Below are 27,947 nucleotides of genomic sequence, written 5' to 3'. Positions count from 1 at the left end.
TTTTGTAGGTGAAAACAACCATTTATTTGTAAAAAGTCTACAGTCTTAAGTCTACAACTTACAAAAAATGAAGAACATGATTTATTCCTCATTGACATTCATTTATTTTTAAAAGTCATTCTAGAAGGGCCAATAGAGCTTTTAAAAGACAGGTTCACAATTTTTTAAGGGTCTTAAAACGGCAGTCAGGTGTCCATATGAACAGTGAAAGAGGTTTTCCTTGCTGTAATCATTCCTCCTGTTCATACTGGTTATTAAAAAATCCCCTTCAGATGCTTTTTCAGTGTAAGTGATGTAAGTCTGAGTTAGTCATTAAGTGGGTATGACTATGACCTTCAACCCTAATCATTTGTGGGAGAGACTGAAAGACACACCCCTACTCTACCTTTGATTGGCTCTGATCCTGATAATTTTACCCTAACCACCTTACTCCCCGTGTATAACATAAACTACAACATAAACAATCGGCCCCTAGGTATCTTTGTTGGACAGTCTAGTCAGTATGAACAGGAGAATTGATTACAACAAGGAAAAACCTCTTTCAGTGTTCATTTGCGCTCCTGACTGTTGTTTTAAGACTTGGAGAAATTGTGAAACCGTCCTTTAAGCATACAGCAATCATAAGATGTACTCAAAATGATGGTAGGCACTTTAACTCAAGAAAGGAAAAACTAATATTGTGGGCCACAATGTAGGAGTTGTAGGTTGAGTAAATGTATTTGAAGTAAAACTGAGTGTAAAAAACATTCTTATTTTTACACTAAACTTTAGGGCTGCAATGAACGATTATTTTCATTATTGATTAATCTGTTGATTATTTTCTCGGTTAATCGATTAGTTGGTGATTAATTTTGTTGATCAACTAATCGATTAATCATTGCAGCTCTACTAAACTTACTGGCCTTGGGTTTTCTGTAAACCTAGTTTCTACCAAAGACAAAAGAACTAAACTGTCTTATAATTATGAAAAAAATATCTCATAATTAAGAAAACGCTATATGCAATGTTAATCTTGTAATTACAAGACACGGAACTTGAAATCATGAAACACTAAACCATAATTACAAGAGACAACATACATTATTTTTCATTGAATGCAACCCACTTTGGTAAGTTTCTGAAGGGGCACTTTTTGATGGTGGTGGTTGTTGCTGCTCAAGTTTTTATTCCACACACATCACTTTCTCGAGAAACTTTGAAGGAAATATCACTAAAGATAAATCAAAAGACCGAGACAGAGCTGAACTACAAACATTTATCTATGACAACGCTTATTGGGTACTAATGCTACACATGTAAACAACAGGTACATCCAGGAATGTCGTAACACAGACAAATGGAGATAAAATTAATTTTCATCATCATCAATAAGAAGTAACAGAACATCTAATTGTTGATAGGAGTCAGCAGTGGAGAGCAAATTGGTAGCCTAGGCAGTCATATTTTTCTTGTTTGCTACTATTAACATCTTTTACTCCCTGTGTTAATGGTAATAAAAAGATTTTTTTTCTTCATTCATTCTGAAGAAATAATTTGTAAATTGAAGTTACATACTCTTCTGTTTATTTTTGACATTTTTAAAAAACTGTCTGTCTACGCATTTGCCTTGCACCTTAGTTTGAGCAGGATTTTTGTTCACCTTTACTCCCTTTGTGAGGAAAACATAAAATGGAGGACAAAGCTAACAAGGTTGGTATCTTTAATGTTTTGTCTAAGGCCATAAAACTTCAACTCTTCACATATTCTTTGTCATTACTCATTTAATCCAACGCCTAGCTACAGCTACAGTAATTTTAATTGCTAGCTAGGGTCTAGTTGAGCTTTATTTGAGTCCACAAAGTGAAGTGAGAGCACAAAATGGTTGTTTAAACTTATAATTTTAAGCAAATGATAGTGTTTTTTTTTTCAAAATAGTTTGGCTTGGACCATAATGGTGAAAACTGGAAGCATTTTGCATTTGTCTTTAAGCTGTAAAGTTTTATCGACATCTTTTGGCATGACTATAACAGGTGAGAAGGTGATCCATAATTATTGTTTAATTTAGCAAAATCAAACACAGACAGCTGTTTTTAGCTAAACAGGGAAATAACCATGCAATGTTTGTGACAGTGGACAGTAAAATAGCAGTGACTTGAATGGCAGACTATACATTTTGTAAGAGCTCAAGTTTTATGACAAGATTTGTAAGAACTGTGGCTACACCAGATTAATGGCTGTTACTGATGACATTATTTTTTCCATATTTTTTCTGGTGGAACTGGGCTTCCATAGCTCTGGGCTACTGGACAGTAGCTGTAGAAAGCTCAGTGGTCCACATACAGTAAAATTGGGACAGAAAGAAAATGTACTTTTATCTGTAAAGGATTATTTTTGTGTAATGTGTTATATTCAGTACTTTCAATGTTAATAATAGTTAATAATAGTTGCAGACTTAAATAAAAAAGTTGGCCAGTTACATTACGGAGGAACAGAAACTAAAGCAGCAGTCAGTCACAAATGTCTCACAACTCACACACTATTAGATTTACAGTCATTTTTGTCTTAAAGTTTAAACTAGAGACCTCAGCAGCAACTGATAAAAGTATGAAGTTGGGAGGAAAAAATGAAGGTTTGTACTGGTCTTCAGCGCCAAATCTGGAGCTCATTTGTGCTGGTCTGAAAGAAAACAGAAAGACGCAGAGCATTCATAACAACATGTAGGGCTGCAGTAGTTACCAGCTCTTTTTTTTAATCTACAAATTATGTCTTGAGCGAATTTTGATTCAAAAATCGTTTTTCTTAAGCTGCAGATATATCAATCAGTACTTTTTATATTATATCCAAAACAGGTGTAGGTGTTGAACATCTTACCTGCAGACCTCATTGTGTGAAAGAGTTGGAGCTGGAGTGAGAAAACAGCATTATCTGAGTTTCATGTAGTGTACATTTTTGATTTGACAGTTGGAGGACTTGGTGACTATTACTAAGGCTCTGTAGCTTGTCAAAAGGAAAATAAGCATGACAGTTGAAAAGGGTCAAAACAAGACATTCTGCCTTCTGATTGGGACAGAGGCAGACTATATTATGGGCTTTAAGTATTTGTTTAATGTTGGTTTACTGTATTTTTGTCAATTAGTTGAGTGTTTTACCTCCTAGTTTCTCTTCTGGCTTCAGCAAACTTGTGTCTCAACAGGAAGGCAGCCACAGCTTCAGCCACCTACACACACACAGCAGAACAATTTATTCATATTATCTGATTAACCTTTATTGATGGCAGTGAGGCAACTGGGCTAAAAAGTTTTGAAAGTGGAAAGGTGGCCGCAAAAAGACTAATTCTCATTGAGAGTGTTTATATGAACATTAGTATCCTGGTTATGATCAGGTTTTTGGAGTATCCTGGTTTCAGAAACCTGAAGTACTTGGGTCTCACCGGCCGACCACATGTTTCAAGACTCTAAGGCTGTGTTTATACCTTCTAATTGTCGATTTGATGAGGAAAACGGGTTAGGGAAACGTTGTTGTGATGTCTTTTTCATGGTCATGTTATTGAATAGCCACAATGCTAAGTTGATGTAGGCATGCTTCACACGTTACATCCACTTGCACTAATCTCTTCCTAACCTGGCACCTTTATCCTACACCAATTGGCCTTGAACAGAGACCCACACAGTTGGGAGATTAAAAATCCAACTTGCACACTTTCCTTCTGGCAACACGTGGACAAGACACCACATGGTCTGGCCTTTTGTCTCTGTGGTTCTCTTTGTCGGCCATATTGTCTGCATACCGTGTGCTCAGTCACCAGGTGACTACAGCCATCTTGCCATTGTTTTTCAACACACACATACACCTGAATATAGGTACATTTAGTTAGATTACATATTGTGTGTTTTGTTCTTTTACCTTTTAAATAAATGCTTTTGGATATACATGCTGTCTGTTTAATGCTGTAAAAGAGTGAATTTTGCCAACCTCTTCTCTGCAAAGAACTCCAAAATCCTTCAACCTTAACTAGCTATTGATATAGTGATTTTGTTTGTAGTTAATTATTATATATTAAAGTACCAAATTGATAGCTTAGTAAATTTTGAGACTGAATTTGGCTATCTTTTTCCCTGACCCCAGGGTGGTGCCCTGTTATTAATATTATTAATTATTATATTATAATAATATTATATTATATATGATATTCTTATTCTTAATTCGTATTAAGAATTTCTATTGATTTTAATAATCAATAATTGTCTTTGATTATCATTAATTATTGCTGATAGCCAAATGTGTGGCCAGTGCCCAACAAAATGGTGCCCCGTGTGAGGCAGAGTGTTGTTGGCAACTACTATGTAAGTGTTTACAGTGTTCCCCCATGCAATCTAGTCAAGCTGTCAGAATTGGCTGTTAATTCAAGTGCTCCTTTTTTTATCAAAAAAACAGCATGCCATCGGCCCTGTGACACATAGAGAGCTTGTACCTGGCTGCTACTGCCATGCATTCCAGCCTAAGTTAACTTTTTCCATGACCCCAGGGTGGTGCCCCATTATTATTAATTCTTATTAATAATTTCTATTAATTTTAATAAGTAATAATTATCTTTGATAATCGTTAATTATTGCTGATAGCCAAACCTGTAGCCAAAGCCCAACTCTGCTATTATTTTTAATTCCAGTTTGGCAGCTTTATGTAATTATCTGTTTTGTTTCTTTTTATTTTTTTCTGTCTTGTGTGGTTTAATGTCTTATATGATACAAGGCATAAATATATTTTTTTTATGCAGGATGGTGTGTGTGGGATTGAGTAAAAATTAACTACAGTGTATGTGTGTTCATGGTGATAAAGGAACATGTCACCCAATGTAACAATGTGGCTTGTTGATGTGTTTTTAATAGTTTTTAGACATTTTTAGGGTAGACATGGTTGGTTTTCAATCTTTTCGTTGGGATTTGTTTACAATAAAGACAAAAACATATCACCAGAATTGCCCTTTAAAAATGTTAGTTTCAGGAAAAATTTGAAGTATTTTTTTATTTAAGACCCACTAATTGCCTACTTTTTTGTTTTAATAATGCTACTTTTACTTTTTAAAAATAACGAATCTGGAAACATGCTCCATCCTGGCTGCTGTTAGAAAAACAGTTCTCAAAAAACATCTCTACAATTTCAGCTTTTCAGCACCTGAAAGGATAATGCAATTGGCAGAGTGACAGTGATAGATGCTATATAATGGTTGTATAGAGATCAGATTCACAGTAATGTGGATAGACTGTGACATAAATGGTTATCTTACTTTGTCTGGTTTGTCTTCTTGCACTGCGTGGCCACAGGGGGGCAGCACCTGCATCATGAATTTACCTGAAGACAGACAGCAAGAAAGATTCGCATTCTGAATGTCTGTTTCTCTCACTCACACTCACACACACACATATGCCATTTTTTGTCCCTCTCTCTCACACACACACTCTTGGGCTGTCACTTCCAGTGTGGTTGTTGACTGACAGAACCAGCTGTCTCTGGAGAGGAACTGTCGCTTCAAGGTGTGTGTATCTGTGTACATCTGAGAGTTTGTCCCTGGAGATGTCTCTGCAGCAGTGAAGATGTCCTTCATCTTTTCCCCCAGTTAGTGTAGAAACAGTGTGAAAAGAATGTCAAATATTCCCAATATCACAATATTTCTCCACATACTCTACATGTGGCATTTTGATTCTCCAAATTAGGACTACATTTCCCATCACCACTTTTAATTTCAGCTTCTCCCTCCCACCTCTTTGTAGAAGACCAACACATTGGAGGTGATATTTTTACATCTTCCCAACCACCAACTCTTTGGCTTGGTTTGTTTGGGAAGAACAGTGCCTTTTCATGTCATAAAGGAAATTTCCTTCTAAATCCACCTGTTTGATGTGCATTTTCAATTTGTGCATTGAAAACCTGAGTGGAAACACACAAAATTCAAAAATTTTAAAAAAAAAACACCAGTTTATATGCTTGGCTGAGGTGTCAAAGTAGGTATATCAATAAAAATAAAATGTGACAAAGTGCAATGGAAACGGACTTGAATAAGCCAATAAATAATGATGTATATGAAGAATGTGACTTAAACGTCACTTCCACTGAAGAGATGAAAACATCAGATCTGTGGTCAGCAATGAGAGTGTGAGACTGTGACATTCCTAAAATGAATACATAAAACAAACAGAAATGTCATATTTCCATCACGTTTTCCACATGATTTTCCATCATTTGAGCTTTGACTACCACTCTTTTAATTACATCATCTCACGGTGTCCTTTTCTTTTTCCAGTTTTCGGGAAATTTGGTTAAGATTTACACTAAATTTGCTAATGTTGTCACTGACTCCCTAAAAGAATTTGTCAGATTATGTAACTCCCAGCAACTTTAAGTCTCAAAGTACTCTTGCAGGATAAGATAAAAGATTAATTAATGATGTCACTTTTCTGCATTTCCCTGTAAAGATTAGGCAAATTACTATGGTGACATATAAAAAAGCGATAGCTGTTTTTACATGCAAGTCTGTGACAAAACTGCAATGACTGTGTAAAACCATCTACAACTTTTTGTACCAAAACTGACAGATTTATATGGCTCTCACCTTGCATCTGGGCTATTGTCAGATCTCTGTCCAGCCGGTCGATGCCTGAAAACACAAGCAGCTTTGGCTATGTATGAAATATTAAAATGCTTTACTTCACTATTAGACAAGTAACAAAATGAATAGTTACATAAAACAGACATTTAGGTAAGGTAATATTTTACAGCAGCTAATATACACATGGTAAAACTTTTTATCCTAAAAGTAATGTATAAATGTCTTTAAATACCTACCGGCCAATAGCAGGAGTTTGGGCAGGTTGCAGGCCAGGAAGAGGTTGGAGGTTCCTCTAAACCAGCCGTCCCAATACTTTTCAGACTTTGACAGGTCTATACGCCACTTGTACACACTCTGACATGGATGCACAGACAGACACAGGGTGGTTGATCAATGATATTTTTACTAATGCAGGACATAGCATGAAGAAAAAGTGTATACATTTCGTCTGTTGGGGTAGAGGGGTAAAAGTTGGTGAATGAATGCAAGTCAATGGAATCAGATATCACATAACCTATTGTTAGACATCTTAAGATGCAAGTAAATGGTGACTTTTCTCAGGTAAGGAATATATATATATATATATGATTAGAATTTAAGGTTTAACTTGGGTGTTAATGCAAATGAATGGAAGTAAATGCAATGCCCTGTATTATTAAGTTTTATTATATATATTAAGTATTTTTAACATGTTTACATATTTGTGTGTATACTTCTGATTCCATTGACTTGCAATGGAATTAGAAGTCACACAAGTGTTATTAGACATGTCAATATGTACGTCTGTTTTTTCAATTTATGAGAAAAATTACATTTTAAGAGTTGTGGTTACATTCTGGGGTTTGGTAATGAAAGAAAGTCAATTGAAGTACTGTTACATTTGTACATACTGTACATATATGTTTATTTAGAAGAGAGCTGAGGGAATGAATGCAAGTAACTGAACGATTAGAAAGTAAGGTTTAGCTTGGGTGTTGGTGCAAATGAATGGAAGTCAATGCAATGTCCTTGCAAGTATAATTAACATGTTTACATATTTGTGTGTATACAGTTTAAATGATAATGGTTCCACAAAAATAAAAGTCAATGGAATGACAAGACAGTATCACACATTGATAAAATAAGTGCTTTGGTAATTAATATAATACATCCTTAAAAGCATAAAACAAACGGAAAAGTAAGATGCTTGGTATGAATGTAGTCAATGGAATATTACTTTACCATCAGTGTGCCTGTGCAGTTGTTTTCATACCTGGCCTTCGCTGAGGCTCACCTCTGAGGCAGCATTTTCTTTGTCACTGACGTAGCTCTGATCATAGAACTCCTCGTTGCGCTCAGTGACTAAATCAGGCGCCGGGCTGGCCTGCTCCAGAGTATCGACCTCCTCTACCTCACATCTAACACACAGTAAGAGGCAGAAGAGAGGCCTTTATCATAGCGAGTCAGAGTCCCTTAGTCATGTCAAGTTCAATCCACTTTTATTTAGCTTTGGTGTCTTTGAATAGCTTTGAATCATTTTATTATGTTGGGATTGGGCTACAACTGTATAGTCAAAAACACTACATTAATATGCTCTCACATTTATGCAAATATAGTATTCAAAGACTAAATTCATGATGTTAGATTTGTAAAATAGACAAATTCCAACTGGAAGTCAATAATCTGCATATGTTTTCCTCTAATTTTCTAAGATAGACACCCTAATAGGTAAAATTTCAAGACACAATTTGCCCATGATAGCACTCCAACAATCATCTGTAATCTACTTCCAAACAAGGAGATGATGGTGGAAACTGATGGAAATCAATGGTGAAGTTTGCATCTGTAACTGACCAATCAGAGCCAGCCTACCTTTTGATCTGGCCAACCATTGAGACTCTGGCAGATTCCAGGTTCCTGATTTGTCCACTCTTGACGCTGAAAGACAAGGAAAAGACTTGTTAGGAGGGATTTCTTGTTCTAAGGTATTGAATCTAATTTGATACTGGCTGTGTCTAACTGGTTCATATGAATAGTATGAAAATATTCAAATGTCTAAAAGTGTTCTCGCAAAGTGAATTTTAGAAGCAGCTCGATTAGAAACACACAAAGTTCTTGCACTCCAGAAAATCTTGTGGACAGCTGTGTCAGATCATAAACTGTGACTGTGAAAGGACCAAAAAGTCCAGCACAATGTCAACATCACACACTTGTACTCATTTTATTAATAATGTTTCAGCCATCAGAACTTCATCAGGAAATGTTCATGAACATTTTCATGAAAGTCTTTTAATGTTTTTATTCCGTCTTGCTTCAATTTTGTGCATTACACTTTGTTTTATTTGCTGTTTACAGTTTGTTAGTTTGTTTTGTGTGTCTGCATGTCCATATTCTGTGTTGGTTTGAATTTATGTGTTTTTACTTTTTTTGTTTTTTGTGAATATGCAGAAAAGTGTTATGTGTCAGTTGTTTGATGACAGAATAAAACCAAACCAAACCAGTCAAATTTACAGGAATAATAATAAATTCTAATTGCGTTTAGTGTATTCCGACTGGACACACACGTAGTTGTTGTATAGTTGTTAAAGGTATTAATTGGTATTCAACACATGTTAAAATATTGTATATAAGTCCAGAGCCAACGGTAAAAACTAAGTCATAATCCTTTGAACTTTGTTTTAACTTTGTTGGATTTGGGTGGAGAAGCAGCTGAAGTTAAGAGTACTACTGCCAACTTTGGGCCAGCTCTGCCCTGTGGAATAAGGCTGAATTTTGGTGGAACATGCATGTGAGCTTTCCAGCAAGGTTTGGTTTTGAACTGCAAAGCTCACCTCCACTCTATGGCATGGTCCATGGACTTGAAGGACTTGGGTCTTCCCTTTAGGAAGTTCTGTATACTGTGGAGTGCATCCATCGCACTGCCTGAATGAGAAGAAGATGAGTGAAGAAGATATTTGTAAATTAATATAAATCAAAATAGCCCATTAAAAAAAACAAGAGAAATGTGAGTAAAGATGTTTACAAACACATCCTTACCTTCCACGACATCTATAGCCACCAGGCCCACAGTGGACGGTAGCAACATGTTGCTGGTTGTGTGCACTGCGATCGCCCCACCGACGCCATGGCCAATCAGGATGATGGGGGGAGCAGTCTGACCATAGCAAGCTTGAATCACATTGGCTACATCACTGAATGGGGAAGGGACAAACATCGAAGAGAAGCAGATAGGAGCAGTGATAATAGTAGGAGTACTTGTAACATCACCAGTAGTAGTAGCAGCAGTATAGTATGTACAAGTAACAGTACAAGAGTTGTTTTGGTAACATAACATTTGCACAGTATTGTTAATTTGAGATGAGATGAATAGTTTGTGTTTTTGTGTGTCTTGCTACCTGGACATAGTTTGAGTTGAGAAGTCGTCTGATTGGCGGACAAGTGTGGCACCTTAACAGAGGACAAATTCTCACAATAACACAACTCAAACATTAAAGGCATTACAGCAGCTGGAAATATCAAAGTATAAAAATCAAGGAGTATTTGTGTGTAAATCTGGTACGATACCAATAACCTTTAATACACTGTGTTTTTATGCCAAAAAAGTTTAAAGTCATAATTTTGTCAGACAGGAAATACCTTTAAAACACTATTTAGATCACAACAGGACAACAGAAACCAGACTTCAAAATGAATGAAGTGGCAGATAAACTTGCATTTGTCACTGATTTTAAAATAAATTACAGATGGGTAATTTATTGAAATTTATTGAAAGTTTTCAGGTACAGGATACATATCCTCCACACAAGACTCTACAACACAAAACAAACCATACTACAAAACAATACCACAATATACTTATTTAAAATAACAATAATTCCACAAATAATCACAAATCAACTTTATAATTATATAAAATATCCCTTATTGACCAGCCTGCACTACATCCTCTGGAAGCTCATTCCATGGATTTACAACACAAAGTTTTTTCTCTTTTTAGAGAAAGATTTAAGTGGGTATAATTTTAAAGAGTTCCCTCTTAAATCATACCTATAAATATATAATGTTTGGTGCAAAGTCCAATAACATTAACAAAGATCACAAGACTTATCCAAACCGTGCAGTATTTCCATACAAGAAATTTTCCCCTAACTATCCTATGTTTTTTTCCACATAGAATAATCCATTTTAGTCCAATTTCAGACACAATTAGTCTTTGATTTCAACAATTCATTATTGCATATTTTCTGAAATTTTCTGAAACCTTACCGTGACCCCTGAGGTCCATGGCAAGTACCCTGCAGGTCACCCTGCTGGTGATGGCTGTCTGCAACACAGAAAAACACCAAGGCATGCTGCCGTTATTCATGATGTAGCTGCCATGAATCAATCAGTCAATCAGTCAGGCATTTGATTAAGTTATCGACTGTTTAGATACTCACAGTGAAGACAGCCCAGGACAGGGCAGAGTGTCCTCCTCCATGCAGCAGAACCAGCAGAGGTCCCTCATTTCCAGCTTTATAAACCCTGAAAACGTCCCTGCTGGTGGCCAGTCCCACGCTCACATCCTCCATCTGGTCAAAATACTCTCGCCAAGACACCGGTGAGTAGTCTAGCTTACGGCCAACCTCACTGGTCAACATGGAGACACACAGAAACAAACACTTATTACCTACACAAACTGGATGAACTATGAAACAGCTTCCAAGGTAAGCTTCCAAAGAACCATAGTTTGTTGGACTGCTAGTTAGCTAACTGCTAAAGTGGGGAAAAAATGGAGCTCTGGTAAATAAATATAAATTAAAAATATGATACTAACTTCCTCTCTCTTAATTGTGGCATTCAGGATTAGGAACGTTATTTGGTTCACTAAATGCTATGGCTAGTCTAACATGGGGACTTAGCAATGCTAACTAGCATACCTATAACTCAGTGTGGCTACATTTTAGCCTAAGCATGCATTATAATTTTAGCTTCCTCCTGTTTATGTTCAACATTAAGTTTATCAACTGTTTCAATGTAAACCTGTCACGTCCTACCAGGACTTTTTCTGTTTTTTGGACTCTGTTTTTTTGTTCTTTTGACTTCCTTGGTTTTTGTTATCCTTCTGATGGCCTCAGACTTTTTCTGTTTTTAGTTGGACTTTTTGAGGGGCTCTTTCATTTGTGTCAGTACTGTCAGGGTGGGTGAGTGGAGCAGGTGGACCCAAATGCAGAGACAATCCGATGCAGATATTTTTCAATGAAAAAGCAAAAAAGTCATGGGAACGAACCAGAACGCAGGCGACACAGGAACATCGAACAGAAGCAGACAACTCGACAAAGACCGAACTGAACACTGGACTATAAATACACAGGGAGTGATTGCAAATGAAACACAGGTGAGGGAAACAAGACACAGGTGAGACACATGAAATAATCAAACACAGGAAGTTAAGTGACCAGACACAAGGAGGAAATCTTACAAAATAAAACAGGAACTAAAGTAAACAAACAGGTGACACAAAAAACACAGGAGGAACACACAAGGGAACAGAGAAAACTAAAACCAGGAAACAAAAGCAACACAAATGAAAGAGCCCCTCAAAAAGTCCAACTAAAAACAGAAAAAGTCTGAGGGCATCAGAAGGATAACAAAAACCAAGGAAGTCAAAAGAACAAACACACAAAGAGTCCAAAAAACAGAAAAAGTCCTAGTAGGACGTGACAGAACCAACAACTAGCAGCTCAAACAGCTGCCATGATCCAGTAGATGATGTTGCTATGTGTTTGGCTAGTAGACCAACAGATTGAATGTTATGTATACATGTATATAGCAAAACTTTATTTATATTGGACTTTTCATTGTTTAGCCAGCAGAAAAACAACAGCTTTAGTTTCGGCTCTTAGCCTTCTTCCACTTCTTCCTACATTAAAACTTTTTGCAGACAAGTTGGACAAACAAGTAGCACAAATTGACTCTATACAAATTCACTCTTGCCTAGGTTTTGCAACTGTGTTTACTATGTTTGGAAGAAGTTGATTAGATTAGATTAGATTAGATTAGATTAGGTTAGATTCAACGTTATTTTCATTGCACGAAGTACAAGTACTGAGACAACAAAATGCAGTTAGGTATCTAACCATTTGGCTTTCCTTTGACAAATAAACTCGTCAGGACTTCTGAAAAGTTCTAAATTCACTGAAATAGTCACAAAGTTGGACACATTGTTGACAGCTTGTACTAAAGACTGCTTACACAGCAAATAACATTTTCTAAACAGGAGAAGGGAGATTAAATCCTTGGCTGATTGAATGAAAGTGTTGAATGAGATACTTTCACCAGTAAAATGAACTTGAATATCTTTAATTTTAGTTTATGATACAACAGTTGAGTTGGTATCAATGTTGTGTAATCTAAGACTGAATGTAATGGTTGGTAATATTGTTTCTTAAAACTTTTGGCTTTCAACTTTTATTTTGTGCTATTTGCAAGGAAACATTAGGTCTGATTTTTTTGAAGCCTCAGAGAAAATCTCCCAATTCAGTTTCAAGTTTTGTTTGCGTTTAATCAGTTCAAACCACAAAGATTCAAAAGAAGGCCATTTAGATTAATTAACTGAGTTTTTGTCACTAATCAGCCTAAACATCAGATAAAAAGTGTCTCTGGTGTTTTAGTGAGATGACTTACTGCTCTGTATCAAAGTTCTCCTCCCACATGCTGCGTCTCAGCAGGAAGACGTCCAAACAACAGCTGGTTATCTTCAATCTGGTGTGTGTGTATATGTGTTGGTATATGTGTGTGCGTCTGGGTGTAAGAGGTAATTAAGCAGGTTTTCCTTAATAAGCACTATACAGCAGAAAGAGCTGTTCCTCCTTCTGTCTACCAAGTCCCACATCCATCGACCAAGTAACCAGGGGAGCTGTCTGACTGCTGGTGTACAACTACAGACACACAAACATACAACAGGACAATACCTCGTCAGCTGTTGTTGTCAGGTAGCATCGCTGGTGCAGTGTCCTATTGGCTGAGACAGGTGAAGCTGGCGTGACAGATGAGAGGAAAGACAGAATTTAGAGTCAAAAATCTTTCTTTCTTAAATTTAATTAAATCCATTGAGGCTTCAGTTACGTCATGAATTTGCTGGCAGTCTCAGCTGGTGACATGTTGGCAAAAGTCTGAGACGTTTCTGGTAGTTAATGTGTAAATCTCTACCTGCTTTGCTAGAATGTGAGAGTTAGCTTAAAACTTGCTGTAGAGTATTTGCAGATCGATCTCAGTCATAATTTAAGCCTCATTCTTCGGCTTTTTCACTAGGTCTTTGATTCCAATGGATGAAGGCATAGCTACAACTATGTATGTATGTAGCAAGAAAAGCAAACAAAGCTGGAACTGATCATTTAAATGGGACATATCATGCACATTTCCAGATCTATATTTTATTCTGGGGCTTAACTTGAATATCTTGCTTGATTTACAGTCCTCTTTTTATCTTCTACTGGCCCTTTATGCAGCCCCTCAGTTCAGTCTCTGTCTGAAACAGGCTGTTTTAGCCCCTGTTTCTTTAAGGCCCCCCTCACAATGAGCCCACTTTGTTCCGATCAGTCAGCTTCAGGAGGCTTCCTCCAGCTCCAGAGGCTATGTTAACAAACTATAGTAGCAGGATTTCACTTCTTTTTCTTGTTCTTTATTCAAAATATAAACTTCTCAAATATATCTGTACATGTTGGAGCCCGAATCCAATCCAAGATATGAGAGAGGACAACATGAACAACACATGGAACAACCTTAGCAACAAAGCCTACGGAACGGACAGTTGTTTGTGGGCATCTACAAACAATCTGATGTCATCACGAGGTGGAAGTAGAGGTAACATTGCAAACGAATTGCTCAGAGCAGGTTGAAGCCCTGATTTTTGTCGTTCAGGGAGCATTTTTACATCTGTTCGCCTCACATTTTGGAACTTTGACTTTGTTTAACATCCAACATCAGAACAGTATAAAAATGAAAGAAAATCACAAAAAGTGATGTGTGATGATATGTCCCCTTTGAAAATGATTGGACCTTGGTAAAATGTCTTTGTGAGATTTGGTCTGCAGATGGGACTAACTGTGACACTTGGAGATTGACAGTTTCTTTATGGCAGACCTTTTGAACGTTGAACACAGGTGTAACTCATAACATCAATAATGGCTACTTTCACTTTAGGTGTCCCAGTTCCAGGTTTGGTGATTGTGTGTATTGGTTCACTAATATTGCTTTCTGCAACACATAAATCAAAAGGTGCCATCACATTAGAAATATCACTGACTTCTAAAACATTTACAGTACCTTTTTCAGGTTTTTACTCAAAAATGCACCTGAGAAAAACTCAAAAGACGGGTTCACAATTTTTCAAGTCTGTCTTAAAACAACAGTCAGGAACCCAAATAAACATTGAAACATGTTTTTCTTGCTGTAATCATTCCTCCTGTTCATACTGACCATTAGAAGATCCCTTCATAATGCACTTACAGTGTAAGTGGTGGGGGACAAAATCCACAGTCCTCCTGTGCAAAATGTATTTAAAAGTTTATCTAAAGCTAATATGAAGCTTCAGTCATCCAAAAAGTCAGTGCTTTTAAATCCATTAATTTCTTATCAAATATTCAAACACTGCACCACTCTGTGTTCTGTTGTTGTTGTCACAACCAGATGCCAGTGCAGCGGTCTCATTGAAATGAATGAGAACACTGTGTTTTTTCACGCAGTGCTAATGGCGGTTTTCAAATTTTACTGTTTTAAAATTTCTCTGTAAATGATTTTGTAAGCATGTTTGGTATAATTCCTATTATCAAACAAGGATGAAAAAGACTAAAGAGGGTTTATAAAAATAATTATTAGGAGGAGAGAACAACAGGACGTTTGACAGGAAGATAGAAGAGGAGGTCTGAAAATAAAGGAGGGAGGAAAAGAAGAAAAAGCAGTAAGGACAAGAAGATGGATAAAGAGAAGAACTAGAAAGAGAACAAGAAAGGAAGAGAAAAAAGGTTAAAAAAAGAGGAAGAGAAGACAAACATATGGAGGTGAAGGTTTGAGGAAGAGGAGGAGATGAAGAGGGACTCGGAGGAATCAGAAAAAGAAGAAGGCAAGAAGAAATTACAGAACATTGATAGAGAACAAATGAAGAGGAAATCATAAAAAAGGAGCAAAAAGAGGAGAGAGACAGTATCTCCATCTGCCCTCTCTCTTTCCCTTTCTCTCATCCTTTTATTTATTCATAAATCCATCCTCTGGTTGAGCTCTGAGGAGGGAAAAGCGACGGAGCAGCTGAATCTTTCCTGGCAGGCAGTCGTCAGACAGCAGGATGGGATTTCCACCGTCGACAACGCCTCTGTCGACCGATGCTGTCTGTGGACCCTGAATAGGTAGGTACGTAGAGACAGAGAGGGGGATGAATGAAATGTAATGAGTTTAAGATTGCCACAGTGTAATACCCAGTAGTGAGATCACAGTGATTTAATGCTGACTTGTGGTATTTAAATCTTTCTATTTATATTGTGATTTATGAGTCTTTACATTATGATGAGCTTGTTATTTTTAATGGTGTTTCTATTGAGGTATCACTGTAATATTCCTTTAACATTCCTATCATGAGTTTTTAAATAGTATACTGTCCTTTTTCCTATAGGATTTTTATTATTACATGAATCATTAATTAATTCTGTAATCAATCGATCAATTTAAAGACTTGCAGTTTGTCATGCTTAATGGTATTTAATCTTTTATTACTTTACTTTATTAAAACATTACCATGATGCTCCTGTTGTAGTGATTTAATATGTTTATGGTGCTTAAAATGCTTATTGCTGATTGATGATATATGAAGGAATGAATGAATTAGAGCTGCAATCATTAGTCAATTAATCAATTTGTTAGTCAACAGAAAATTATTAGGCATCTATTTTGATAATGTAATGACTGTGTTAGTCTTTTTTAAAGCAAAAAATACTAACATTTGCTGGTTGCAGCCTCTCATAAGTGGAATTTGAGGCTTAATTAATTTAGAAGTCATCGCCATGACTTCTAAGAAATGATAATGGTCATTTTTCTGACATATCATAGACAAAACAATCAAGAAAACAATCAGCAGATTAATCAATAATGAAGATAACTGTTAGCTGCAGCCCTAAATTCAGTTTTATTTTCGTGGCACACCATTAAAATTACATTCCTCTCATCCCACATGGGATTACATGACGCATAATGATACGACATATAAATGAAAACTTCTAGCGACTGACAATCCAAAGAAAAAAGAAATCCTAATCATATCTGCAAACTACATACTGTGTTTAGTAAGGGAGGAATGTTTTACACAGAAAAAACCCACATATACACATACATGTAAAAGATACCTATACAAAACATTTTTTGCTAATGACCAGGCATTATCCAAATACTCACATGGACCAAAAGTATTTTCATAATTTCAGCTTCTTCCATAAGAAAGTAACCTTTCTTAGTTTTACTTATTAACTCTGGAGTTACAATATAAAGGACAATATAAAGCAAAATGTCAATTCGGGTTTATTTATGTTGCCCAAAATCTTAAATTTGTCTTACATGACTTTACGATCTATGCAGTGCACAGTATCTTCCACCCTTAGACTCTTGATTCAGACAAGGAAACACTTTAACAATTTACAAATCTAGTCATGAATACCGATGTGTCGGGCACAGCAGGGGAAGGCAAACAATAGTGAAATCTGATCCTGAGAGGCTTCATCTGTTTCATAGAAAATAGCTGTCGGAAAGAAGTTGATATTTATAGTAGCAGCCAGGAAAATATATTCAAAGTTTCAACATTTTCTTTTCTGTCATGATTTCATCTATAATGACACAAGATGGCATCACAGATTAGAATATCTTAACTATTGGTACTGAAAATAGGTATTTTTTATGATATGAATAATATCAAGTACATACTATAATTTCATTTGAATAAAATCAATTCATTATTTTCGTCTGGTTTGATCAGTTGTATATAGTTTAGGAATTATATTTATTTTGTATTGATCATTTCTTTCTCTCTCCAATCAGGTGCGACCTTTGATTGCCAAAGTCTACAAGCAAATTTCTGTTCCCTGATTTCCACTGGCCAGACAGTTACCATCACCATGGAAACATCCCCAAATGTTTCTAAACGCAAGAAGGATGTCGTCCAATCAGAATGCCAGATCCCAGGAGAGGAAGGGCTTGAAGAAGCCCTCAGCAACACAGATCCTAATGCCAACAGGGGGGCAGAGCCTAACTTCAACCTCAACCTCAATCTGACTTCACCGAGCAACCCCCGCTTGAAGCTGCATGGTGGGAACAAAAAAGACAATGGGAGTAAATTAGGTGGGAAACCTGGGGTGAAAGGAACAGTTACTATGGAAACTGACAAGTCAGCAAGCACCCTAAAAACCACTGTGCTGTCACCAGGGGAGAGAGATGATCCTTCACGGCAAAAAAGCAAAATTCCAGCGTTGTCTCGCTCACTAACAGCCGAGGCGTCAGTGAACAGCAGAGGCGAACAAAGGCTGAAATCCCCAAACCCAACACTCATCATGACAAGTCCAAAACCACTCCGGGTAGAGCAGACAACAATCACTAGCAACCCCAGAACGACCGAAAGAGTCAAAACACAAATACTGAGATCGGAATCTGCAAACATCTTGAACCCCAAACCACATACTGCAGTGATGACTGAACCAACAACAAAGACTACGAGCAAAATAACAGTAAGCCTAAAAATGCAAACAAACAGGAAAGAAGATGTGACCCAGTCACCTCAAACGCTACACCCTCCTGTAAGCCCAACTGTCCACAGTCAGAGAGGAGATTTACACGTCATCAGTCCAAAACTGGCCAATCGAACCCCTACAATTAATCCCAAAGCACCCAAATCAGAACCAGCAAGCACAACAGCAAAGTTAAGCGAGCAGACCAGACATGACTCAAGGACTCACAGTTCCGAGATGTCCTCTGTGGGTCCAAAATCACAAAATCAGAGGGCTGAATCAGCACTGCTCAGTACCAAAACCACCCAACCCAGTTCCCTGAGTCCTAATCCATCCACGCAGAGAAAAGCTAGAACCAGTAACATGTCAGGGTCCAAGGAGAACTTTGAGAGTAAAGATTTAAGCACTAGTTCAGGATCCAAATCCAGTTCAAATTCTAAAGCCAAGACAATGTCCACGGACAGTCTGGATGCTAAAACTGGCTCCAGGATGGACTCTAGAGATAGCCTTGATTCTAAGATGGGTATGGGTTCTAAATCTGGCATGGGGTCAAAGGATGATCTGGATCCTAAAAATCTTAAAAGCAGTCCAAGTTGTAAACCTGGATCTGAGTTTAATCTGAGCTCTAAATCTGATCATTCCAGCTCTAAACCTGGTCCGACCCGGTCCACTTCTAAACCTTCTCTGGTAGCCTCTGGCTCTAAGATCAACCCTGTTGCATCCATCTCTCCATTGTCCTCTAGAACTGGTCTATCAGGGTCCAAAGACGACCACCTCAAGAATGCAGACACCAGTGCTAAGCCCAGCCCAGATCCTAAAGCCAGTTCAAATTCTTCTAAGCCTGGACCAGTTCGATCTAGTTCAAAGTCAGCTCTGGCAGATTTGTCCACCTCCTTGACACTCTCTCCAAGACCTGGTTCGGCAAGTAGGAGTCCTGGATCTGGTCCTGATAAAGGTCTCAGCTGTGGACCAAACAAGGAGGTCCAGAAGAGTCCTGGTTTTGCTCCAGGTAATCTACTGTCATGCAGTTTAAACAAAGGTTGCATTGACCCAGAACTGAGATCACCTGGTTCTCAGTTATTTAAAGAGCTGGAACTGTAGAAAAAAGAAAAGAAAAAAGAAAGATTATCTTTGGGATAGATTAGGGTGATGGTGGGGCCTCCTGTGCTATAAAATGACTCATTTCCATCTCGTCCTTTTTAAGTTATTTGAAATTTTGAAATTCACAGGTCAAGAGCAAGCAGTATTGAGGCGCTTTACATTTACTTAACAATACTTTCACAAATGCCTCCATACTTTGCCAGCATTGTACTGTAGTGCTAAAGCATGAGTTTGGGAACCACTGACTCAAACAAAGATGGATATATGAAATTATATGGCTCATCAATTGTGTGGTAGCAATGTTTGTTTGGATCAAAGAATGGAGTGTTTCTGTTACAATTTTTAATAATCATGCATTATGAACAGGTGGAGGGGTGGAGTGGAAAGATGTGTGTTCAGGGGGCAGAAAGGGTCTAATTAAAAACGCTATTAGTGGCATCATGGGAAATGTGGATCCAGTGCTTTTGGGGCTTGACTAATGATAATAGTGACTGAAAGTCATGATATCTCGGCCTCTACTGCTTCCATTTGAGCCATTCTTTTTATAATCTCTCTTGGACGTCTCCTAGCTTTTATGTGAATACAGTGCTTAATTGCTGAATTATAGCCTTTAATAAAAGACCCTTGATCGTTTACATTTATGGCCTGATAGTACAGTCATTACCACAAGCACTCGTTAATGTTTTCTGGTTCTTATGTTTAAGTTGGCAAAAAAAGTTATTTATTTGTAAGAGTTGAATGTCATCATCAAGCCCTGATCCTGATTTGAGAGAGTAAAGTAAAGACGCTACTAAGTACTGGAATAACAGTTAGTAAAGAGACTTAGGAGTGTCATTTGTTTTCCCAAATTTAAAGAAAAGTGTTATTAAGAAAATTGCAAAGAATAAAATAAAATGTAGAATAAGATGAATAAATTATGCTCTGTTTTTGCCAGTGAGTCAGTTTTCCAACAGTTGTTTCTTCTTCCAGGCTCCAGTGTGACTTCAAGCCCCCTGGGTCCTTTGGCCACCTCCAGCCCCAAAACCAGAACTACTGTTGCCTTGACAACAAGGGGAGGATCCACACCAGAGCCTGCAGCGGTGGGATCTGTCGGTGTGGAAATCAGCAGCACACCTCATAATACCAGCCTGACTCGGGGTCTCACCTTTGACTCCATCACCAAGACATCAGTGAAAACAGGCGCTGCTGTCAAGGAAGAACATTTGAAACTGCCTGCGACCAAAGTGGCAGCTGCAGGAGGACTGGCGATATCCCAGGGGGCCGTGCAAGGGGTCGATGTGACTGACAACCAAGGGTGGTCGCCAGGAGATACAAGCGTACTGTGCACCCTGCTGAGCAAACCAGGTCACCTGGGAGACCCAAATGCCATCACTGCTAGTAGCAACATCCCATCATCAAGGGCAATGGGTGCAGAGAGTAAGAAAGAAGAGAAGATAATGCAGGAGAGTGGTAAACAGAAAGATGGTCTGGGGAGTTCTCTCTCTCCCTCCTCTCCTCTTCCTCCCCCTTCCACTCATCCAGCAAGCTCCAAGAGTAACAGGGAGGCAGCGACCATGACTGAACCCACTCAGAAGCTCCATCTGCAGGAAGTGGAGCAGAGGGAGGTGGGCGTCCAGGTGGAGGTGGAGTCGGTCGAACGTTCTGCCTCCACCAGCCCCACCCTGCACAGGGGAGCTCCCACCTCCTCTCTGATTGGCTCTTCGAGCTGTCAGTCAGATAGTTTGACCTCGCCAATGGTCCCGTCATTGTTCGTCGTCCCTGCCGACCAACCGCCCCTCCAGCATGTCTGCAAGATTGACATTGAGATGTACAGCCAATCAGTGCTTCCCTCTGTTGTGACAGACAAGGCTAAATCCCTCCCTGCCTGTCTGCGTACGTACAGCTTTGAGCAGAGCCCCACACTTGCATCAGAGCTACATCTTGGACAAAAACAAGACAGAGACGCAAGCGCTGACAGCATCTGGGAGGATGAAGAGGAGGAGGAGGAGGAGAAAGCAAGGGAGCAAAACAAGGAGGAAGAGGACAAAGAGGAAAGGGACGACATGGTGAAGCCACAAGAGGTGGCGTGGGACGAGCAGGGGATGACATGGGAGGTGTACGGTGCCTCGGTGGATCTGGAGTCCCTGGGTACAGCGATCCAGTCCCACCTCGAGTCAAAGATTCGGGAGCAGAAGAAACACATCAGGACTCTGAGGATGTCCATCTGCTCTGACAGCAGCCTGAGGGGGTGCAAGGTGAAGAACAAGAGGAAGAGGAGAGCAGGGATTTTGGGATGTTGCAGGAAGGCGCCCGCTGTGGCAGACTGAGACTGGTCCAGAAACCCTGCTCACACCTGTAAAGCACAAATGTTCATCAAGGAGGTGTCTACACTGTTTGCGGAGAGAGCACAATCCAACAAGTCCTCCAAATTAAACAACCAAAAACATGGTTTGACCATGTCACTCCAGAACGACACATAGAAGCGTTTCCTAATCTGGCGCCCCTATCGGCAGTAATCAGCAGGACAACATCATTTGTCTGTGCTTTCCAAAACCGTTACACATGACTGTTAAAAAATAACAATGATTCATGATTTGACAACACTGTGGTTAAAGTCTGGTTAGGTTTAGGGAAAGATCATGGTTTGGGTTAAAATGATCACTTTGTTAATCTTAGAGAAACATGTGGTGTGGGTTAAAGTTACCACTTCCTTAAACTTAAGCCACCTTTGTTTACATGGCTACAATAATAACCACAGGGTTAAGGTTAGGGTTATCTTGAATTATAAACCTAAGTTCATGTTCATTATCTTGAACATGAACTGCAGCTTTTTTCTTTTTTACACGTTTCTCACGAGTTACTATTGTGCAAATGAAAAATGCAAGTTACATTGCCAACTAAACTGCAGATTTGTACTTAGACAATCTGTTGCAGTTATTACTGCTTATTTTTTGCTTGCAAAGTCATCATATATGTGATCATATTGTATATTTTATTTTGACACACACTTTATTCAGAGGCAATACTGCTGCAGCCTGTACAGCTATAAGTACTATTTTTGTCAAAAGCTATATAAATACTATTACAGTACCACTCATGTCACTTTCACTATTATTACTTTTACACCTGTACTTCTACTACTACTACTACTGCTGCCAGTGTTACTGTTGCTGCTAATTCTAGTTATATACTGAGGTTACTGGAACTGCTTTCACTGCTGCAACTGCTGTTCACATAACATCTACTAAAGTTTTTATTGCTTATAAAATTCCTTCAATTGTGTCGGGCTCAGCAAAGCAACTTTATGTAAGTGCTAAATTTCATGCAGTTTTACATACTAAATATAAATACAGGGTAAAAAAAGAGACATATAACAATTTGATTGATGGATTAGTTGATAGACAGAAAATTAATCTTCAACTATTTTGATAATCAATTAATTTCTGAGTAATTTTTTAAAGAAGAAAAATCTAATATATCTGTTTTCAGCTTCTCCAATGTGATAATTTACTGTTTTTGTTTATTTTATATAATTATAAACTAAATATCTTTCAGTTTTGGGCCGTTAGTCAGTTAAAATAAAGACATTTTAAGATGTCATGGACATTTTTCACAATTTTTGGGTGTCTAAACATTAAAAATGAATCAGTAAATAGAGATAATAATCATAAGATGAATCAACAAAGAAAATAATCATTTGCTGCAACCGTAATAACAATAAGATGAATCCGTCCGTATCCTTTATTTCACCCTGTGGTGGTTCAGCAGTGTGAGAGTCAGTAATACTTCAGTTTCTGTGCATTTCTTCCAGTTGGGGTATGGGGGTGGGGCGGCAGCTGTGTTTCAGTTTCAGGTTCAGTTTTAAACAGTGGTGGTTGTTGAAGTGGAGCAGAGAGGACAGCAGCTCTTTACTCATTGGTAGTAAATATTTCATCCACTTCCTTTTTTGTATGAAATGCGGCACAAAGCACTCAAGCACTTGGGGAACCCAGAAAGTCATGATGTGTGCTTGTGAGAGAGAATTGAATTGTATTCTGCAATAAGCATGTCACCTTACTTTTTCTATCCATTTTCCTTTCTTTTCCTTCTCTTTTTGCTTCCTCTCCTTCCCAGTGTCTACACTTCAGTCATATTAATTAATAGCAAGAGTCTGATAGGGGGCGACACACACAAACACAGTATTTCTGTTTAAATTTATTTTTTTGCTTTACTCTGTAACATTGTATAAAACACCAAATGATGTTTATGAATCATTATCAGATTGAATTTCACATCATCTTTAAATACTTGTCTCTGTCTCTCTCATGTTGTTATTTTTAAGTAGGACATGTGGGAATGCATGTCCTACTTAGAAACTGAGTACAGCATAACTTTTAGTTCACCTCTCTCTGTGTTTTGTTTTCTCCTCTATTCCTTCCTTCTCCCTCTCTTCTTTTTTCCTCCATATGCACACATTCTCTTTCCTTCTTCATCTCATTTTCCTTCTCTTATCTCTCCATCTGTGACCTCTCTATCCATCTCACCACTCTTTCATAACTCCTTCGCTCCTCCTCCTCCTGTAGTGCCGTCATGTTGCTGATGGAGCACCGGATTGCTTCTCTGAATTATTCAGAAACATTAAAGCCACGCTCATGTTAACAACAGAATCTCTCTGCCATGTTTTATTCAGTCTGTTCTTAAGATACACTGAGGACATACACAGTTGATTAACTGTGTGTATATGTCTATTTATGTCTAACTGTAGGAGTGGAAATAACATTGAGATGTATAAATCAGAAACATGCATAGAGGAACGTGTATATTTATAAATCTGACGCACATATACTGACTTAAAGTCTTGAATCCTCTCATGTCCACTGTTCTGAGAGCAGGTTGAATTAGATTGACAGCAACCAACACCAATCAGAGAGCAGGAACAGGTGACTGGGTCTGGACGTGGAGGGTTGCCATGGTTTCTTGACAACATCATCACTGTTCCTCTTGTCTTCTTCAGGTCAAGCTGTCAAAAGATGGACATGATGAGGTGTCTGTGTGTTTAAAGGGTCCATATTAAGCTTTTTGTGATTTTATGTTATTTATACACTGTTGTGATGTCGGATATCTATGTTAAACATGGTCAAAGTTCCAAAGTGTGAGGTTAATATATGTAAAAATGCTCCCCACAAGTCAAAAGCCAGGGCTTCAACCTGCTCTGAACGCTTTGTTTGCAACTGTTTTTTTGTTGCTCAGCCAACGAGCTGAACTGAGGGGCTGCGTAAAAGGTCTGTATGAGTTAAATAAATTTTTAATTTTTTTTGAACTGTAAATCATGCAAAGATATTCCATTAGAGCCCCAGAACAAAAGTATAAACCTGGAAATGTGCATAATACACACTCTTTAAAGGTCATGATAGCTTATGTATAGCATTTTTCAGTATCTAGAGAAAAAAGCTACTTGCTAGAAACCAGTAACATTTGGTTTGAGATGATTAAGAGATAAATTTGTATCCTCACATTTCCAAAATGTTTTTGCTTCACACAACACTCTGATAGATATCTGTTGGCTTTATCTAGATAACATAACAGATGGAAAACCGGTGAGAAACGTCAGCTATAGCAGTGATAACGCTAACACAACCTACACAAAGCTAGCTCTGCAGGTAAGTGAGCAATGACCTGTGTGTGGGTGTCCGAAATAGCAACAAGCAACAAGGGTTAAAAGCACAGACGCACCCCTCAAACAAGTTACATTAGAGTAGAAAATAGAAAAGTAATGTTAGTATAAATAAATTAATGTTAACTGAAATTCCAGCTGTTTAAAGTTAAAAGCTACAGTATGGAAGGCCCAACTCTAACAGTTTTTAAATGTCATTGACCAGTGAGTTATGTGACCTCCCTTTCCAGCCTTTTGATTGGTTGGCAGTTGTGTTTGATAAATACTGGGCTTGGGGGATAAAGGTGGATTGGTGTTATCTGAGTGACTTGCCTTTACCCCATCTTTTCTCTCTCACTATCAGTTAGAAATAAATAATGTGATGGCACCAGGAAGCTTGAAAGTCCAATCTTTGCACGTGCTTGTTTTACTGCCAACAAGGCCAAAAGCGTTTTACTGCTCTCACTGTGAGCTGTGGAAGAACAGCTCATACTGATGAAAGCTGAGGCAAGTCTTACAATGTGAGGCTGATCCTGACAGACTGAGTCTGAGATACCCTAAAATGGCCACTGTACCATAGATGAACTAATTTGATTCAGGTTACAACATGACCTTTCCTCTGGCACCACCCTCAGGACAAACTTTACATTTCTGTAAAGGGCCAGGTTTGGGGGACTGACCTAAATACCTGAAGTATTATCAGCAAGTCCTGTGATCTCCCAACCTTGAGATTGGTGGTCTGATATTTATTTAGTCTGGGGATTAAAGTTGGATCAGTTAAACAAACAGGGTGACAGCCACTACAGTGTTGTTTGTCCCAATTTCCCAACTTGCTGTCCAATGTACCATATGTACATTCACAATGTCTCTCAGTGAGATGAGAAAACCAATGAAGACCTACAAAATATTTTGAGTAATTAAAACTTGCCTCAGTATAAAGGTTTCACTGCCACCTAAATGCTAAAAGCTTACTACTGTTGTCCAGTGGTGGAAAAAGTATTCAAATTCTTTTGTAAAACTTGTAAAAAATGTGAAAATACTCAATTACAAGTCCTGCATTCAAAATTCTACTGAAGTACAGCAGAATGTAATGAAATGCGTGATGTCTGAGCAGCATTTTACTGTTGAATTAACTACTTTATTTACAATTAAGACATTTAGTCCAGTGGAATGTAGGGGTAAGGCCCCTCCAAAGGGTCACAAGATTAATCTGGTGACATATGTTTTTTTTTAATGTAAAATCTTAATCTGATAAGGTACTATTAACTACAGCTGCTGATAAATGTGGTTGAGTAAAATGTACAACATTTGCCTCTGATATGTAGTGGAGTATGAATATAAAGTAGAACTGAATCGAAGTACCTCAAAATTGTCACTAAGTATACAGTAGTGCTTGAGTACATGCACTTGTAATTGCCACCAATGTTGTTGCTGGAATGGGTCTGTTTAATGTGCAGTGCTGTCAGCTGGTCTGTAGAGGGACCTCTAGGATCACAGTGCTGTGCAGCACAGAGCTTCCACCTTTATTACATTGTTAGTTATAATGATGAGTCACTAATTGAACTTATTCCAAAATACCAAAGTAGATCACTTGTAACTCAACACCATATTAAAATTTTACATTCAATTTAATGTTTAAAACTACTATGCTGTTGCCGTCTTCCATTGGACCAGTCACTGGGTAAAACATCTGTGTGGCTCCCCTTTATTTTAGGGAATGGGAATTCAGCCACTAGATGGAGCTTCTCCTTTATATATGTATCAAAATATAGGAATAGCTCTATCAGTTCCTGAGCATGTTAATCATTAGTAATTAGTACTTAAATAATGAAACTGGAACAACGCTACTGTTTTTAGTGTAATGATAAATCATAAACCTTAATTTTATTGATATTTATTTAACTCTTGGATTTGATGATATAATCTAATAACATAAAACATCTTGAAATTTGATTGCTACATGATATATTTCTGGTATTTTAGTCAATAATTACTAAATGCTATTTAATAATACTGTTTGCTTTTGTAATTTTATACTGTTTGCAAAATACATACAAGCAAGGCTGGATTACCAACCAGCCCCCAAAGGCCCCAACATACTCAATTTGATTAATTGCAAAATTGTTACACCTTTGCACCATATTGAGGTCCTAAACTTGAAGACAGACTCATTAAAAACATTAATTGTTTAGTTTATATTGTGCTCATTTGTTGTTAAGTTCTGTTTTATCAAAGTGCACACAGACAACCTGGGCAAGGTAGTATTAATCATCATTAGACTACTTCATTATCAATAGGTCTGACACTTTTTCCACTTTGATAATCTTTTGATTGTTCGGTGTATTAAATGCCAGAAATTGGTGAAAAATACAGATAATTATTAAGCCTAAGTAACATATTCAAGTGACTTGTTTTGTCTGACCAACAGTCAAAAACATGACATGACTTTTAGCTTGCTATCATGCAAAACTAGCAAATATTCAGTGTTTTATTTGGGGGATAATTAATCAAATATCAAAATGAGCCAGTCATTTCAGCTCCAGAGTACTGCCATGTATAGTTGGGGTCAATGGGGGCCCAACAACAAACCTTTATGAGGTTAATCCAGACATGTAAACAAGTTAGAATGAATTTTTGTAGTAGCTTTAGCATTAGTGACAAATATTGCTTTGAATTAGCACTTTTACTTCTTACTAGTGACAAATTAAAGCAGTAGGACACTTACCTTATAGTTACTAGAATTAGTTTTAGTTAAAAATAGAAGCAAACAGTTGTGAAAGGTGAGGAGGAAGGCAGAGAGATGGTAGACATTTCTTCCTCCTGACTTGGCTTGGCGCCCAAAACAGACACACCCTCTCCAGAGCGCTGGGCGCTGACGTCAGGACTGCTTGGATTCTGATTGGCCGGCTGTAGCTCGGCTTTAAATGCCCTC

General features: G+C 37.9%; 2 protein-coding genes and 1 long non-coding RNA gene across 6 annotated transcripts; 1 reads left to right on the top strand and 2 right to left on the bottom strand.

The window, feature by feature from the left end:
• Positions 1 to 1,241: 1,241 nt before the first annotated feature.
• On the bottom strand, positions 1,242 to 11,903 carry LOC121889678 (protein phosphatase methylesterase 1-like). Its single transcript, XM_042401840.1, has 14 exons — positions 11,832 to 11,903; positions 11,002 to 11,191; positions 10,829 to 10,886; positions 9,958 to 10,009; positions 9,599 to 9,753; positions 9,394 to 9,484; positions 8,435 to 8,500; positions 7,857 to 7,980; positions 6,820 to 6,937; positions 6,587 to 6,631; positions 5,264 to 5,328; positions 3,129 to 3,196; positions 2,851 to 2,881; positions 1,242 to 2,655 (listed from the first exon to the last, which is right to left on the bottom strand). Exons 2-13 carry the CDS (start codon positions 11,131 to 11,133, stop codon positions 2,860 to 2,862), a joined length of 996 nt encoding a protein of 331 aa, XP_042257774.1. The 5' UTR covers positions 11,134 to 11,191; positions 11,832 to 11,903; the 3' UTR covers positions 1,242 to 2,655; positions 2,851 to 2,859.
• Positions 11,212 to 21,958, top strand: LOC121889587 (G protein-regulated inducer of neurite outgrowth 3-like). 2 transcript variants are annotated; one of them, XM_042401650.1, is made up of 3 exons: positions 11,212 to 11,268; positions 19,047 to 19,312; positions 20,374 to 21,958. In XM_042401650.1, exons 1-3 carry the CDS (start codon positions 11,252 to 11,254, stop codon positions 21,708 to 21,710), a joined length of 1,620 nt encoding a protein of 539 aa, XP_042257584.1. In that variant the 5' UTR covers positions 11,212 to 11,251; the 3' UTR covers positions 21,711 to 21,958. The 2 variants fall into 2 exon arrangements, with proteins under 2 accessions (XP_042257584.1, XP_042257583.1); XM_042401649.1 differs by lacking the exon at positions 11,212 to 11,268 and having other exon boundaries at positions 16,477 to 19,312.
• On the bottom strand, positions 15,071 to 27,873 carry LOC121889810. Of its 3 annotated transcripts, XR_006093632.1 has the most exons (5): positions 27,741 to 27,873; positions 24,203 to 24,382; positions 23,766 to 23,982; positions 23,441 to 23,533; positions 15,071 to 15,937 (listed from the first exon to the last, which is right to left on the bottom strand). It is a non-coding gene; the product is annotated as an uncharacterized LOC121889810 (long non-coding RNA). The 3 variants fall into 3 exon arrangements; XR_006093631.1 differs by having other exon boundaries at positions 23,441 to 23,982; XR_006093633.1 differs by having other exon boundaries at positions 23,441 to 23,982; positions 24,213 to 24,382.
• Between the last annotated feature and the right edge of the window lie 74 nt (positions 27,874 to 27,947).

This window comes from Thunnus maccoyii, chromosome 22 (assembly GCF_910596095.1).
Source record: "Thunnus maccoyii chromosome 22, fThuMac1.1, whole genome shotgun sequence".
Classification (NCBI taxonomy): Eukaryota; Metazoa; Chordata; class Actinopteri; order Scombriformes; family Scombridae; genus Thunnus; species Thunnus maccoyii.
Note: the sequence above shows the minus strand (reverse complement) of the source record. Positions and strands in the feature narration are given on the sequence as shown.

Bases quoted from the DNA above. Each gene is read 5' to 3' on its own strand.
- LOC121889587 (XM_042401649.1), top strand. From the start codon at position 17,698: ATGGAAACATCCCCAAATGTTTCTAAACGCAAGAAGGATGTCGTCCAA. The intron at 19,313-20,373 runs GTAATCTACTGT...TTCTTCTTCCAG, and splicing joins GAGTCCTGGTTTTGCTCCAG to GCTCCAGTGTGACTTCAAGC.
- LOC121889678 (XM_042401840.1), bottom strand. From the start codon at position 11,133: ATGGAGGATGTGAGCGTGGGACTGGCCACCAGCAGGGACGTTTTCAGG. The intron at 6,938-7,856 runs GTGAGCCTCAGC...CATCCATGTCAG, and splicing joins AAGAAAATGCTGCCTCAGAG to AGTGTGTACAAGTGGCGTAT. The intron at 6,632-6,819 runs GTAGGTATTTAA...TTGTGTTTTCAG, and splicing joins CAAACTCCTGCTATTGGCCG to GCATCGACCGGCTGGACAGA.